The sequence below is a fragment of the Pleurodeles waltl genome, chromosome 4_2 (genome assembly GCF_031143425.1).
Source record: "Pleurodeles waltl isolate 20211129_DDA chromosome 4_2, aPleWal1.hap1.20221129, whole genome shotgun sequence".
Classification (NCBI taxonomy): domain Eukaryota; kingdom Metazoa; phylum Chordata; class Amphibia; order Caudata; family Salamandridae; genus Pleurodeles; species Pleurodeles waltl.
Window position 1 is genome coordinate 1,035,115,584 of NC_090443.1, and position 15,968 is coordinate 1,035,131,551.

Sequence of the window (15,968 nt, forward strand, 5' to 3'; positions counted from 1 at the left end):
AGAAATGTAGATGTTTTTTCATACAGAATACGCCAATTATCACTGTAAATTCTGTTAGCTATCTGGGGGTCCTATTTTCAAGTAAAGGTCCTGGGAACATCATATTTCCACAGGTAAAATCAAAATGTGCATAAACTTGTTATAGTATTTTTAGATTTGCAACTAAATTAGGTAGCCACCCTGTAAGGGAAATGGTGGATATTTATATGGCTAGAGTTGTGCCTATGGTCACTTATGGGGCTGGTCTTTGGGGTACACCCAGAGTACACCCCTGCAAATAGAGGGAAAACGTTTTTTAAAACGGCTGCTATGTTTACCCACCTCAGCGTCTAACTGCATCACACATCAGGAGGTGGGATTACAGTATGTGGAGGATATGCTGCTGCTGAGACCTTGTTACTATGGTACAATAACCGGGCCAAAGAAGAAACTAATTTTACCAAGCAGATTATTTTAGATTGTCTAATATTGGACAACGCCTCTCGGATTCCATGGTTATCTTATATTGACTTTTCTTTTAATACCTTGTCTGATATATCTATACGGCTGAAACTAGAGAAACCTTCCTGCAGCACAGACTGGACTGCAGGAGGGATGTTGAAAAGATGGAATCGACAGCTGGTGTATATATACACACACATACATATATATATATATACACCCCTATATCCCTTACCCTTTCCCCTTTGTCCCTTTCCCCTGAGGAAGTTTTGTAAAAGTTATTTGTCAAGCGTCACTAATATGGGAACGGTGCATCCCTTAGTGGCATTTCCAAAATAGAGCACTTGTCCAACTGAAACGGCTTGCTGTCCCTGCGACGGGTCTAGTTAAAAGACAACAATGCATCTTGTGCTGTTTTGTAAATTTTACGTGCAATATAGGATTATTTATCTTAAACCCTCCCTCATTGCCCAGAATATAAGAAGCCATCAGGCTGCAAATACATTTTTGTTTGATCTAACCAATTCTCATCTGTGTTATAATGTGACACTTTGAGCCTCATTACGACTTCGTCGGTCTTTTTGTCAGACCGCCGAAGCCACTGCAGGCAACAGACCGCCAGTGCTGTCAGTCTGTTGCACGCCATATTAGGAGTCATTGTAAGCCTTCCGCCCATTTATGTGTGTGTGGGTACGTGTGCCGTGTATGGGGTGGGGGAGTGTAGTGTGAATGCGTATATGCGGAGGAGGGTGGTGTATGCATGCATGCGATTGAATGGGATTGTTCATGTGCGTATATGGGGGTGTCTGAGTGTGTGTGTGTGCCTGCATGTCTGTGGGTGGAAGGTGTGTGTGGGGTTGTGTGTCTGCAAGTTTGCAGGTGACTGGGGGGGTGTCTGCATGTTGCGAGTGAGTGGGGGTGTCTGTGTGGAAGTATGCGTATGCCGAGGGGTGTGTATGTGAATGCGTGCATGCATGAATTGGTGCAGGGGTGTTTGTAAGTGTGTGGACGGGTGGGAGGGGTGCATGTGTGTGGACGAGTGGGGGGGTGTATGCTGGTGACAGGAATTGGGATGGGTGCATTACCGCCAGGGTTTTCATGGCACGGAAAGCCTTGCATTCTTCAGCCTTGTAATCCAGTCGGCAGGCTGAGGCCTGACACTGGGTTGGAGGTGCACACCGCCGGCCACGTCTGTGAAGGTTTGGGGTCCTGCCAAACCCCACAACTTGTGATGCGGCGGTCTTAACCGCTGGGTCCATCACACAGCCAGCCTCGTAATGAGGGCCATTATATCTTAAACACTATATGCGTGAGGAAAAATCTTAAATCTTAGCTAGGTTTAGATTTGATATGTATATTTGTATGTGATATGTTTTATGTTCATTTTTTTTATTATTATATGAATGTCTATATTTATTTAGGACTGTTTTTAACGATCTAACTATGTGCTTTTATGGATATCTTGTATATGCTAAATAAAGTTTGCAAACCGAAAACGGAATAGATAACATTGGCCACAAAATATAGAAAGATTAAAAAACACCCTAATATGGATTGAGTATCCATGATGTCTGAATCCGCAACACCAATGACAATGAACTATGGTTTTGTTTGCCAGAGTTTAGAACTCGTTTTTGTTTACTATGTTATTAAACTGCCAAAAATTAAATGCTGATTTTCTTTCACCATGCACATCAACAGAGCGATTCAGGCAGATCGCCTCTGCTCCAATATATGTCAGTGGGGAAAATACAATATCCCGATATTTTTTTTTTAGAACTCCCATTTGTCTGCTGTAAAATGTTGGCATGTATGCTTTTGTGGCACTGCAGAACCATAAGCCTTACATCTGTCTTGGTTGGACAAATAAATATTTTTTGACATAAAGTGATGGTATGCCAAACACTATAATTTGCGGACCCTATGCCAGACAGACACAACAAACTTAGAATGACATCAGGGGCAAAACTGAAATGACTCGTTTTATAAGGCCCACTCCACATCACAGACAATCAGATGACTGAAAGCCTCAGAAGGTGAGCAAATATTTTCCAGCACAGGCAGCCAAACTCAGTCTTTTCTCTTCACGGAACACCTACAAACATCTCCAAACTAGAGGGTGCAAAAAACAATCCAAGGTGGATGGAGGCTGTCACGAGGGCTTGTCTATTTCGGAATGCGTGATTATGGGTCATTCAAAGCATCGCAAAAGAAAACATTTCAAGAAAAACAAGTTGCATTAATCTGAAACGAACACTAGATGGCAGGAGAGCGCAGAGCAGGTCACCTACTGCAACACATGCATTGCATAAGGTATGTCTATTATATTCGGTTGTCTTTAAGTGTTTCGACTTTACAGAGTGATGTGTTTATAGGGCCCCAGACGGATGCACACCTGGTAGGTTTCCCAGGTCCATGCATGATGTGCCACTCCAGTCCAGGTTTTTTTCTTTGAATTCTGGGACTTGTAGTCCTGTTTCATTAACACATAAGCACAACTAGAAGTCCCAGAATTCAAAGAAACAATCTATCTGGAGCAACACATCACACATGGACCTAGAAAGCTTGTCAGGGCTGCGGATGTTGTCTTTCACGTCAGCTACAGGTGTTTGTACTATCACGAGGAGATTACAGCCAATGTGCACTGTGTGAGGGGATTCAAGGAAGAATTTAATCCCCACAGTGAAATTAGTCACCAGGTAGTAAAGGTTTCAGCTAAATGTTCTGTGATACGTTCAGTATACAGAATAAAAATCAGCACAGACAATTAAAAGGGCTGATAAGGTAACGCCATACTATTTAGGATAAAACCCTTGGCCCATTCAAGTGCCGAATGCTCGTTTTAATATAGCCTTAGAACCCGCCGTAGCGGGCTCTACCGGCTATTAAAGGCCCGCTCCCCGCGTTAAATGCCCGAGCCGAAGGCGAGGGCATTTAACAAGGGAGAGGGACTTTAATAGCCGGTAGAGCCCGCTACGGCGGGTTCTAAGGCTATTAGAACATTCTGCCACACAGGGCAGAATGTTCTATTAAAAAAAAAAAATGTTCACGGAGCCCGAGGGCATTAAGATCCCCTCGGGCTCCGTGAGGCTTTGTTCACAGCTGTTGCTGTGAACAAAGCGAACATTGGAATGTTGGCGCTGCGGGCTTTTACCGGCCAGTAAAAGCCCGCAGCACTCCATTGTTTTCAATGGAGCCCCCAACATTCCAATGTTCTAATAGGTTCTTATAGCCCGCTGCCCTGGGCTATACCTGTTGTTAAAAGCCATGAACCCAAGTTGCGGCTCGTGCCCAAAACCAGGTAGAGCACCTTTAACAACCGGGATAGGCCGAGACGGAAGGGCTATAATGCTATTCGAATATTCCACCCTCTAAGGGTAGAATGTTCTAACTTAAGACAAACATTGGAATGTTGGAGCTCACAGTTTATGCCAACCAGTATAAGCCCGGAGCTAATCTATTGTACTCAATGGAGCTCTCAATATTACAATGTTCTAAAATATCCTTATAGATCACCATAGCGGGCTATACTGGCCATTAAAGGCCAGCTCCATTCATCTCAGGCCTTTAACAAGGGAGCGGGACTTTAGCAAGGGAGCGGGCCTTTAGCAAGGGAGCGGGCTTTTAACAGGGGAGGGAGCGGGCCTTTAACAAGGGAGGGAGCGGGCCTTTAACAAGGGAGGGAGCGGGCCTTTAACAAGGGAGGGAGCGGGCCTTTAACAAGGGAGGGAGCGGGCCTTTAACAAGGGAGGGAGCGGGCCTTTAACAAGGGAGGGAGCGGGCCTTTAGCAAGGGAGTGGTCCTTTAATGGCCGATCTAGCCCAGCCATGTCGGGCTCTAAAGTTATTTGAACACTGTGTGCCGAGAGGGCAGAATGTTCTTATTAGTAAAACATAGGCCAAGCGGAGCCCGAGGGGGTTAAAATCCCCGCAGGCACTGTGAGACCTTTGTTCACAACACCAGCTGTGAAAGACAAACATTGGAATGTCAGAGCTCCGGCTTTTACCGGCCATTATAGGTCCGGAGCACTCCATTTCTTTCATGGAGCTCTGAACATTCCAATGTTCTAATAGGAATTAATCTAGGAGTATCACTCCTGATGCGAAAGGGACGATGAAACTCTCAGATCAGTGGAATGGAATAAGTTACCTAACTTTAAAAATAGTTTTACAACATCAGACCGTTCTAGACTCACATTGTGTGCATTATCCAATCATCTAATGGATGAACTGAGAAAAAAAAAGTTACATTAAGTTTTATTGCGGGTGTCAGCAAACATCAGGCGTCTGTTAGCACCACACGGCTATTTTTTGCCACTAGGTTTCAGATGCAGGTTCCTGGTTGGGGCAGAAAATGTAATGGACTTGAGAACCTGAAACAATGTGTCGACCAGTAGAATGTGTGAACTATACTTGTGTGGTCCCCACATGATCTTGTGGATCGACTTCCAAACCTTATGTAGTAGTGCGCAGCGCTTCGCCTCATTCGAGATAGGGTGGCACTACATAAATACCAACACGTACATACTAAAGTTGGATATGTTTGTTAAAGGAAAACATCCCAGACCCCAATAGCAGAATGAAAGAGTTTATTAACAAAAGAAAAACGAATAGACTGTGAATCATAGAGTCTACTGGGCAGAATTCACCCTAGAGCAGACGAAAGAAGAAAGTTCCTAACTAGGGGGCAAGGCGTAAATTTACGCATCATTGACCGTAATCTTGAAGGAGAAGGTTCAGTGGAGACCATTATAGGAATTCAATCAACACCTGGCACAGGGAACTGATGGAGGCTGGTGGTGTGGAAGATTCTCTCCACATAGAAGGAGCCCCCGGGGTTCTGACTCATCAGTCAGCACACTGCAGTTCCATTGGGCACTGATAATGTGCAATTGGCTCAAAGCAATAATTGCGACAATTTCATAAGTAAGAATTCATCTTTTGAGGTTCACAGCTGTTTGAGGTGTGGTTTTGTTAATAAAAACAGCGCTCTACCACTCATTCCCCCAAAAATGTCTCGTAAACAAAATACTAGGAATCCTATTTACTCAGGGTAGAAACAGGAACTCCATCAGGCTTGAAAGATAGCATTGCCATCCTTCTAAAACACCAGCCAACTGAATCAGCCCTCACAACTTAGGGTTAGTGGTAAAAAGTAAGTTAACAAAAACATCCTCAAACAACCTTCAAGGCATGCTCTTTAGTTGTAGGAGCATTGCACTAATCAAGGTACCCTGCACTGGTGCACACAGTATTTGGTGTTAGTTGTGGGGAGGCCTAAAAACATCACTAGAGTGGAAGAAAAAGAGTTAAAGCAGTCTTGGGGAGATTACAGGGTACAAAACATGGAAACATTTCACGCTTTGTACTATATTTGCAAAAAGGACAGCACAATACACTGGGTTGACACTTTTGAGGCTAGATGTGGTGTGTGACACTTGGGGAGAGACAATAACAGAGAAGCAGATTGAAACACAACAGCCAATGAGAGGAAGAGATGCAGAAATGGAGAAAGATGAAAGGAGGGAAAGAACAAGAGCAAACACAAACTAGAGCCAGAACAAGAGTGGGAAAGAGAAAATATGGATGGAGGAGAAGAGTAAACTGTAAAGAATGCAGGGAAGGGCATTCCTGAATTCAAGTTTTTGCAACAACCCAAGACAGTATAGGGAAAGGAATGTAATGTGGAGAGGGAGGGCGGAAAGCGCCTTACCAGTCTGCGATCTTCTTGATCTTCTGACCAATCTGTTCTCCCCAGTAGGGGATGAGGAAGATCACCCAGTTCACATCCTCGCCCTGCGGAGAGAAAGAGGCAGAAGCTGAAGGGAGTGGAGGTAGGACCCGGCGGCCTCGGACCGTCTGCATCCACCGTGGGCATCTTCACGCCAAGGGAGCACGCCACGTGGACCAGACTCCTCACACAACAATCCTTCACAGGGATATTTAGTAGGGATTTAAAGTTTGTTTTATTACCATTGCTTATTTTTACTAGTGCTTTTAAGTTTGGAAGGTCCTGTGAGCGTTCCGTTCGTAGGCAGTACTGGCTGCTTTTCCCAATTTGCTATCTCTCCCTGACCACGTCTTGCTCATAGATTGGCCAATTTTCCATTATCTCCTCATAGGACACTTTGCGCATGCAGAGACATCAGAAGATGCTTATTTGGGGAGAGATGGTAAGCATATTTTCAGGTTTTATTCCACAATGTCTTCTTCTAATCAAGTGCCAAAAATACACCTCTGGACAGACACTGAGGCCCTAATTATGAGTTTGGTGGGCCGAAAAGGGCCGCCTGCCAAACTCCCGCGGTCAGGAGACCGCCAGTGCGGTCTCCTTCCCGCTGGTCCTATTATGAGTTTCCTGCTGGGTCAGTGGGCGGAAATACAGTTGCTGCCTGCTGGCCCACCGGCAAACGCACAACAACATTGACGCCAGCTCATAATAGAGCAGGCAGCAATGCTATTGTGCGTCGGGTGCACCAGCACCCGTCACGCAAATCACTGTCTTTGTGCAACAGGGATGGCCGTGGGGGCCCCCGCACTAACCATGCCAAGTGCATGGGCTCCCCTGGGTGCCCCGGCACCCGTCTCAGCCAGTCTTTACATGGCGGTGAAACTGCCATGTAAACGCCGGGAGGGAGAGGGGTCGTAATCCTCAGGGCAGCGCTGCTTGTAGCGAAGCCCTGGCGGATTGGGACCGCCGGCACCACCAGGCTGTCGGACGGCCAAAAAGTGGTAGTGCCGGTGGTCCGACCGTGGCAGTAACACAACGGTTGTAATGTCACAGTTGGACCGTCGCTTAGGCGGCGGTCTAGAGACCAAAAGGGTCATAATGAGGGCCTGAGTTTGAGTGTGAATTCCAGAGCACAAACTATCTGAACTGCAGCCCCTCTACCATTCCTGGAGTTAGCCCCGTCTACTCGCTATCACTACCCATAGCACGTCCAGTGTAGAAAGGGAGAGCTTGGAGCCCTGGAGCACTAACGGAAAATATGAGCATCTAAACAGACACCTCCTGCCCCCAAACTCAGAGAAAAGGACTCAATATCCTTCTGCCTTTAATGCTGTATCTGCATAATCTTCTTCTGCCTTTATTCTCTTGTCTGCACTGGTAGCGCTTAGAAACTGGCTCAGTTCAGGAGGGGAGTGCTATAAGATGCACTGACATGAACCAGAAGGCACAATTCACTGGATGGGTGGGAACTACCAGCACAGCTACTAGGCGTGATCCACTGGGTAGCAGGTGTCACCTATGGAACTGTGAGAGTTGGCATCTAATCTCAGCTTTACCACTTCACCAAAGTATGCTGGTTACAAAACCTGCACTGAAAATCTGGGTTGGTCCCACTTCTCTTGGGCATTTACCGGGGAAGGCAATCTCTGGGCCTCGCTATCAAAGCCACCCCCACCCAGGTGACCACATTTTGCACTCTTGGTTAATCACTTTTAAATATATTGCTCAGCCCAAGTGTTCTGCAAATACTGGTACCAGGAATCAGGATAAAACTGAGACAGTGTACAATAAGAAAACTGGACCGAAGCACCCAATAGGTTTTGAATATTACTCCAGGGAACAAGAGCCCCTGGTCTTGAGATCTATTCACTAGCAAGTGAAAAATTTACAGCTATTAAGCGAACTTGTAATCTTGGTTCGCCTACTTGACCAAATTGTTTGATCTTGGACAAATCATGGTCTCCCTATCCCTTTATCCCCTTATATCTGTCTTTATGCAAGACCTTCAGAATAGACTCTGTGCAGGAAATAAGAACAGAAAATGGAATGGAATGACTGGTGCATTCCTGCCTTAACTTTCATTCACACTGAAGTCACGTGAATGTGCAAGTTTTATGCCTTCTTTTCCAAACGAACAATTAATTAAGCTTTTGTGCCATTCGTTAAGAGTGTCAGTGGGATCTGTACCCCCATTCTGAGTGGATGTCAAGTTTGCAACCAAGGCTAAGCATAGAGGGACAGTGGTGGTGGTGTCATCATTCTAGGGGGTTGGGGGAGGAGGGGATAAGGGGGGGGGGGGGGGGTACCTTTGAGTCAAGCTGTTAATGTCCACCTGACATTCCACCCTGGGCATACATTTCCTCTACCCCCCCCCCCCCTCCATGAGACGAGTGGTCTGTGTGCATTAAAAAAAGTATGGGAACTATGATGCTGTATGCAGGGGGGCCGGGGTGAGTGAGCGTGGGGGCGGGGTCAAAGGCGTGGCTAAAGAAACAAAATATTATATACCTTTCTTCGATCTTTCACCTTCAGGTAACTACATATAAAGTAACACACAGCTTAAATGAAAAATAAATGCAAGTTATATTAATCAGTGGGAAATGCACTCTTGAACATTATGAAACCTCATTTAGTTAATGCACTGCAGAGCTGTGTCTGAACAGAGAGCCACAAAACTGAATTCTGGTCGGTGCAGTGGAGGATCGTGATTTGTTTATGTTTAGTGCTACGAGGTCAGTCTGTGACAGAAAGCACGGTGAATATGTTGTTATTTTAAACTTGCAATGCACACCTTATAAGATGCTGCAAAACTTGCAAAAAGGTTTACGATTAAAAAAAGAATGCTTACAAAATAGAGATCTATGAATAACCAGACTGTACATAGTGCATTTTTTTATAACTGTCCTTTAAAAGCACACACTTCACAGCTCAGCTGGTAACTCCCTTGTAGTACCACTCAAAAGAATAAATCTGTTTCATCAGGAATTTCAAGTGAGAGCATCAATTAACATCAATACCAGCTTCCACGTCCCCTTTATATTTGCAGATTAACCAGCTGTGCACATTTATATTTCTTTCAAGCTGCAGGCACCCTGGCAAGAAGACTTGTTTAGCTGTCTGTCCATCTGTTTCACAGCGAAGGAAACTCCCTGCCTCACACTTCAGCTGAAGCATTTCAACTCAGAATTAACTGTCCTGGGTCAGCTGTCTTTTCACAAAATGTAGGGGAACATTTTTTCTTAAATTAAAAAAGTATGGGTACACCATGCCCCCTCAGATCTCGACCACTGCCTGAGACCTATATACCCGGCTCCTGGTTGAGGTCTCCAATCCTCCTTTGTAGGTTTCCACTGCCAAGGTGCATTTCACCTGTTCCACACCTGCTGTTTGCTCAGCTCCCATAACAACGGGGGCAGACATACCCAGGACACCGGGACCAGTCTAACCGGTTTGACAGTTGACTTTGGACAGGGAAGCAAGGGGAATCTGGCCAGCAACGCAACAACATGCTTCAAGGGGATTGGAGGAGCACTCTACATTTTGGATGCTGCAGGCTCCATCTGGTTGGCTCGCAGTCTGCATTGGCAATAACATTTTACCCATATAGGGCTTTTATCCAAAGAATGCTTCATAGAACATTTTTATATACAATTATTAGTACCCAACTAAAGTGGTTACTCATTTCACCATCTTCAAATAGATGAAATGCAGAGCCTTAAATGGAAACATAAAAGTGGAGGTACTCACAATTTAGAGTATGTTTGCTCCTAAGAAGTGCAAGTACTCTTACAGTAATATTACAAGAGTGCTGAGAAGGGCAGGTACTCTCCCTTTTAAGCTTACAGAAGTGCAGGTAATGAATCCCGGACAGTACCTGCCCAATTTAAGCACTGATGAAAGACTGATTCAATGTGTTTGAGTTTGAACTTAGGCAACACGAAAGGATGATGGACGGAGTGCTGAACAACGCAAACACTCACCCCCAGTCACATATCTGGGTTTTATCCATCGTTCTTTTGCTCACCATGCCACCCCAGTTTGGGCCCAGCCATATGCAAATCAGTCTTGACCCTGTTCCTCATGGGAACAGTCCAGCCCGAACTGCCACATTTTATTTTGTTTTGTGGTGTTGCTTTGAACTTAGGAACTGCAGGTCACACACAGATCTCAACAGCAAGAGCTGAACTCGTTGAGCCTTCATTCCACCCTACCAGCAGAGGGGTTCAAGTACAGGACCCCTCTGCCAGTACTTGTTCAAATTCGTCATCTAGACACTAAGGAGGCTTGTACACCAGTACAGGAGAAAAGACAACGGGACCAGACGTGGAATGTGCTGGATTGCCACCGTCTCTCCAGACCAGGCCAATATCTGGGAAGGCTGAGGAGGCACCTGTTGGCTTGACCTGGAAAGAGAAGACAGATTTTGTTCTCTGTCGAGAACTGTAAAGCAACTGCCAAGAGGGCTGACCTGATCCTTGGGAAGACCTGCTCAAGGCCAAGCAGACACAAGGGACCCCCATGCTCAGCGGACTGAGTTTGCCCAAAAGTCTTTGCCCATGAAGAAATAAGCAAACCATCTCGGTTCAGGAGCTGTTCCGTTTCCTTCATCATTGAGAACGATAAGGTTGTGTCATCTCGACCCACCGCTTGCATGTGGGGTGTCTCTCTATGTACTGTTTGTCAATCCCAGAGAGGCGACTTGACACTCGGGCCTGATTATGACTTTGGCGGAGGGGATTACTCCATCCCAAATGTGACTGATATCCTGCCCGCCGTATTACAAGTTCCATTATATCCTATGAAACTCTGAACACGGCGGACGGGATATCGGTCACATTTGGGATGGAGTAACCCCCTCCGCCAAGGTCGTAATCAGTCCCTCAGCCTTCCCACCCTGGCATGGGGGTACCTGTTGTGCCTCAGAACAGTCTGAACTATCTTCCTAGCACTTACGATTCCAGAGATACTGCTGGTTGGTTCAGCAGTCCCCCCCCCTAGACCGACCAGTAACCAGTTGCTACTGGTGTCACTAGCGTCCCCTCGTGGACGCTTGGCCATCAGAAAATGTTGACTGTGTCCGGTAGATCCTGAGAAATGCTCACCTGAAGGTCTGGTGCCTTAGAAGTGGCTCACTCTTCTCAACTGTCCCAAAAAACAAAAAGGTATATGGACCAGCTGAACCCTTAACTGGTTCCTAAACGTTAGTAAACTGGGCTGTCACCCCAAGCGAACATGATGGACCCAATTAGGGATCCCAAGGACATCAGTCTGTGGCTGAGCAGCTTGTGATCCTGCATGCACCGGTGGGAGCTTTCTGTGGCCCATGTGGTTCTTAGAACAGCTAGTACATAATATATATGTAGAGGCAAAGAGTGTAATATGCGATTCATTACCATTTTTGAGTGTGGGAGAAGCGTGAATCGTGCGTAGCACAGCCCCGCGTGGTGCATGTTGCCTCTTCCCTCTCTCAATGGTTAGACACCACAGGGATATACACACAGTATGGGATTCCTTTAAATACAGGCATGTGTTAAGGTTTATTTGAATATAATGCTAATATTTACCTGTCGGTTTAGTGTTTTGTCATATTTGGCTGCTTAATTTGCTAAAACGTCACAGGCATCAAGGTATGAGTACCTATTTATCAGTTAAATAAATGTGGATCTAGGCCCTTTTACAGCTCCATTTACTCTCAAAACATAAAAAAGTATGGATACATTCCAATAAAATGGGCAAAAAATAATTATGGATAAATATGAACGGAAATTATTAAGTACCATAAAACCAGGAGTTCTAGTAATAAACAGCATATTACTGGCAGTAGATCTTCCTACGTAGTTTATGCCAGGCTGTTTTGTCAGTTTTTGTTAAGAAGTTACAAATATTCAACCAAAGCTAGGACACGATGGGTTAAACCCATGCGCTGAAATAAAGATCAGACTGTACATGTCTGCTTGTCTATTAGTGGACTGCTCTTCCTTCGTCATGTTATTGCACCTCGTTTACTGTGAGACACCGAGTGCTTAATTTGTGCTTGTTGTTTCCGGTGTGGAGCACCTTATTTTTGAGGGTCAACACTTATTTTTCCACCTCAAGCATTTACTGCGAGCAAAAGACACATATGGGAAAGACGGAGGAAGAGAAAAAGCATAAAAGCCTCTCAAAGGGAGACAGCAGAAAGCTGCAGGAGTGAGCTGAATGGGCAGAGAGTGGCTGTAAATGGATTAAAGAGGCCCGAGATGGCTTCATAATTACACTGCCTCAGTATTCAGTGTTCACACATTTAAATATAGCAGACGCATGTTTAATAGGAGGGCTTTTCATTTACAAATTAAGCACTGGAGACACCAGAGGTGTTTTCGGATGCCAGGTACACTGTACTCTGGTAATAATATAACTGAAGTAATAAATGTGTGACCTTGTGTGTGATTAATACACTAAGTAACCTGGTTGGCCCACAGTTGTTTTTCATTGCTATGGCATTAAGCTAGATTTGTTTACATAAAGCAGACATAAATCATTTGGGCTGAGCATCCTTTGGGTACCAGGGCAGTGACATCAAATTAAAGGTGGATCCCAGCATCCTTCCCTCCATCCCGGACACTCCAGGTAATCCAGACTGAAGCAGGATCAAAGCTCCTAGAGCAACACTGGCCCTCAGAGCAAGGTGGAAACTAGGACCTGTGCTAGGGGGCGAGGCAGGGGCGTGGCTTGGTCAATGGGATGGGAGGAGCTTCAGGTTTCCCGACAAGGATTCTGGCAAGTAATGTTAAAATACACTATAGGACAGGCTGGGGCATGAGAGGGACTTGGGGGCAGTGGAGAAGGAGAGGAGTGCGGGTTGGTAGGAGTACTGACAGAAAAACACCACATTTTGTAAAATTACCAACATTTTGAGGACTTTCAAAACAGAGATGAGTGTGTGTGTATATGTATGTGTGTATGTGTGTATGTATGTGTGTGTGTATGTGTAGGTGTGTGTATGTGTGGGTGTGTGTATGTGTGGGTGTGTGTATGTGTGGGTGTGTGTATGTGTGGGTGTGTGTATGTGTGGGTGTGTGTATGTGTGGGTGTGTGTATGTATGTATGTGTGTGTGTGTGTATGTATGTATGTGTGTGTGTGTGTATGTATGTATGTATGTATGTATGTGTGTGTGTGTATGTGTGTTTTCGTCAGTGTGTGTGTGCACAAATCCCAGGAGAAATCTGACAGACACCTCACCATACCCGGCTGAAAGCAGCTGTGCCCAACTATTCATCAGAATATACAATTATTAGGGGGGTGCAACCCCCTGGAGCTACACCCCTGGGGCGAGGGTGTTATCTTATCCCCAGAGGAGCCGCACTCCAAGGTTTGTTTGCTGATCTTCTGAACGCAGTTGTTCACACGTTAAATGTCTTCCTTTCCTTTTAGCAAAGCACAGTGCGGCCGGACAGGGAGGTTACCCCTGTTATTTAAGTGCCAGACTCCCTCCTCCCCCCAACACTGACCATCTGCGGGTTACCCCTGTTATTTGTCAGACTCCCCCCCCTACCCCCCCCACACACACACACACACTGATCACCTGCGGGAGTGAAGTGAGCATAGGAAGTTGGTTATTCAGAAGGAAGGGCCGGGGTGTTGTAGCCCTGGAACCCCATGGGGGTACCAATGTACCCAGACACCCGCCCCGGCACCGAGAGTGGCCCCGACAACAATATATTACACTCCAGTTATCCAAAGCATGTGTGATAACTGTACATCCGTGTCTATGCGGAGTCGGAAACTGAATTCTCTTCGGCTGGGAGTGCGAGTGAGTGAGTGTGTTCATTCCCTCGACCCCTCCCCCCCCCCCCCCCCCCCGGACCTCTGGCCATGCAGAAGCGAGACTGAGCTGGGGGCCGAGGGAGTATTGCCAAACAGCTGACGAGGAGGCGTTGCTTCACCGTGGACTGTAAAAGCTTCTTTCTGGGAAGAGCCGGTGTGGAAACAAAAGCAAGCTTCCTCTTTCACTATATGCAAGCTTCCTCTTTCACTATATGCAAGCTTCCTCTTGTGTGTAATCATCAGACACCCAAAAAGGACAGGGGAGGGGGCGAATAAAGCAGGGCTTCGAAGAGAGAAGCGAAACACCACCTCTGGTAACACACACGGTGGCAAAGCCCGTCATGGGAGGTGCCCGCGACGGGGGTAGAGGGGCACTGATACTGCCATACATCACACGTCAGTGGCACTCCGCCCATTACGTTTCACCGTTTGAAGCCGAGCTGACCCAGTCCAACTTGAGACAGCTGTACACACATTCTCAACCACTGCTTAATTTGTGCTTCGTGTTTCCGGTGCTGAGCACCGGCACTTATTTGTGAGGGCCGGGGCTTACTCTTCTGCCTCAAGCATTTGTTGCGGGCAAAAGGGACATTTGGTAAAGACTGAGGAAGAGAAAAACGAAAAAGCGGCACAAAGGGAGAAAGCAGAAAGCTTCAGAATGAGCTGAAGGTGCATGGAGTGGCTTTATATGTATTGAAGAGGCCCGGGATGGCTTCAGGATTACGCTGCCTCAGTATTCCGTGCTCGTACATTTAAATGCAGCAGCCGCGTGTTTCAGAGGAGGATTTTGGGCACCGGCACCTTTTTATTTACAAATTAAGCACTGTTCTCAACTGTAGAGACCATTGGTGGAGTGGAGCACTCCCATCTGAGCCAAGATCACAAGCTGTGCTAATGGATGAGCTGAGAGTACTGTGGATAACTCGCTCCACCCCCTCCCATTCACCAACTACCAACATCCACAGTCCCTGACAAGGTGCCCAGAGTTCAATCCCCTGGGGAAGGTGCTTAACTCTACATTCCCTTCCATGAGTTTTGCACCCATGTTCAGGGCAGAAGTCCTAAAAAAAAAATAGAAGCGAGGGGGACTAACCAAGTTAGACACCATCCAAGTGACATCATGGCACGTGAAATCACACCATGTGACATCATGGCACGTGACTTCGGAAGTGGCGCCACAGGAAGTGAGATCACAGGAAGTGGCATTAAAACCCATAACCTCACAGGGAGTCACATGTTAAGTAGTGACATCTGATCTTAAGATCTCAAGCATGTGCTTAGCAGGTCTATAAGAAGTACATTTGAGTGAATTGCCAAATTTAACAAATGAGATTTTGCGTTGGAGTCATGCCAAAAATACAAAATCTAGGACTCAATTTCAAAATGTATTTTTTGAAATGTCTGCCACAAAAATTGACACAATGAGAAACTGCAATATTTCTGTTCTGCTTAATTGGTTGCAAAAACTGCATTAAAAAAAATCTTATGGGGTTAAGGCACCTGATGCAGAGAGCATCGTATGCCCCTTTAATCTCAGGAAATAATAATAATTTGTTTAAGAGATATGTCTCATGTCTAGTCTCAGTTTTGAATCCAAGTGGCAAACAAGGTTAACATGCCTCCTGCAAAGTATATCATGTAATATGCAGATGACAGTTTTTAGGTAGAGCGCACAAGCGCTCTGGCCTGTTGTAATCTATCTGTCAGCTTTTAACCACGCCCACCGCATGCCCATCACTTTCACTCGTTCGTGGACTTGCCTTTCAAACATCCTTTGTTATCATTGGTAAATGCTTTACGTTTGTCGATCCTGGGGGCAGTTTTGTTACCGCCTTGGCCATCAACCCTGTTACATGGATAATTGAATGTTTGATGATATGTTTAATTGTGATCAAACTTCTTTTTCAATTTGTGTCTCTCTTTCGCGCTCATGGTGGCCGTGACACTTTGAATCGGCTCGCTTATGTCAACTGTTTTACTTTTCATTTTC

The 15,968-nt window shown here is 45.8% G+C and overlaps 1 protein-coding gene across 3 annotated transcripts in view; it reads right to left on the reverse strand.

Annotated features, from left to right (window-relative positions):
- Window positions 1–15,968, reverse strand: part of TCIRG1 (T cell immune regulator 1, ATPase H+ transporting V0 subunit a3) — a 114,382-nt gene that overhangs the window by 63,117 nt on the left and 35,297 nt on the right. For all 3 annotated transcript variants that reach the window (XM_069232951.1, XM_069232952.1, XM_069232953.1), the window contains exon 7: window positions 6,154–6,236. In XM_069232951.1, coding sequence (XP_069089052.1) covers window positions 6,154–6,236 — 83 coding nt within the window. The remainder of the gene's footprint in view (window positions 1–6,153; window positions 6,237–15,968) is intronic.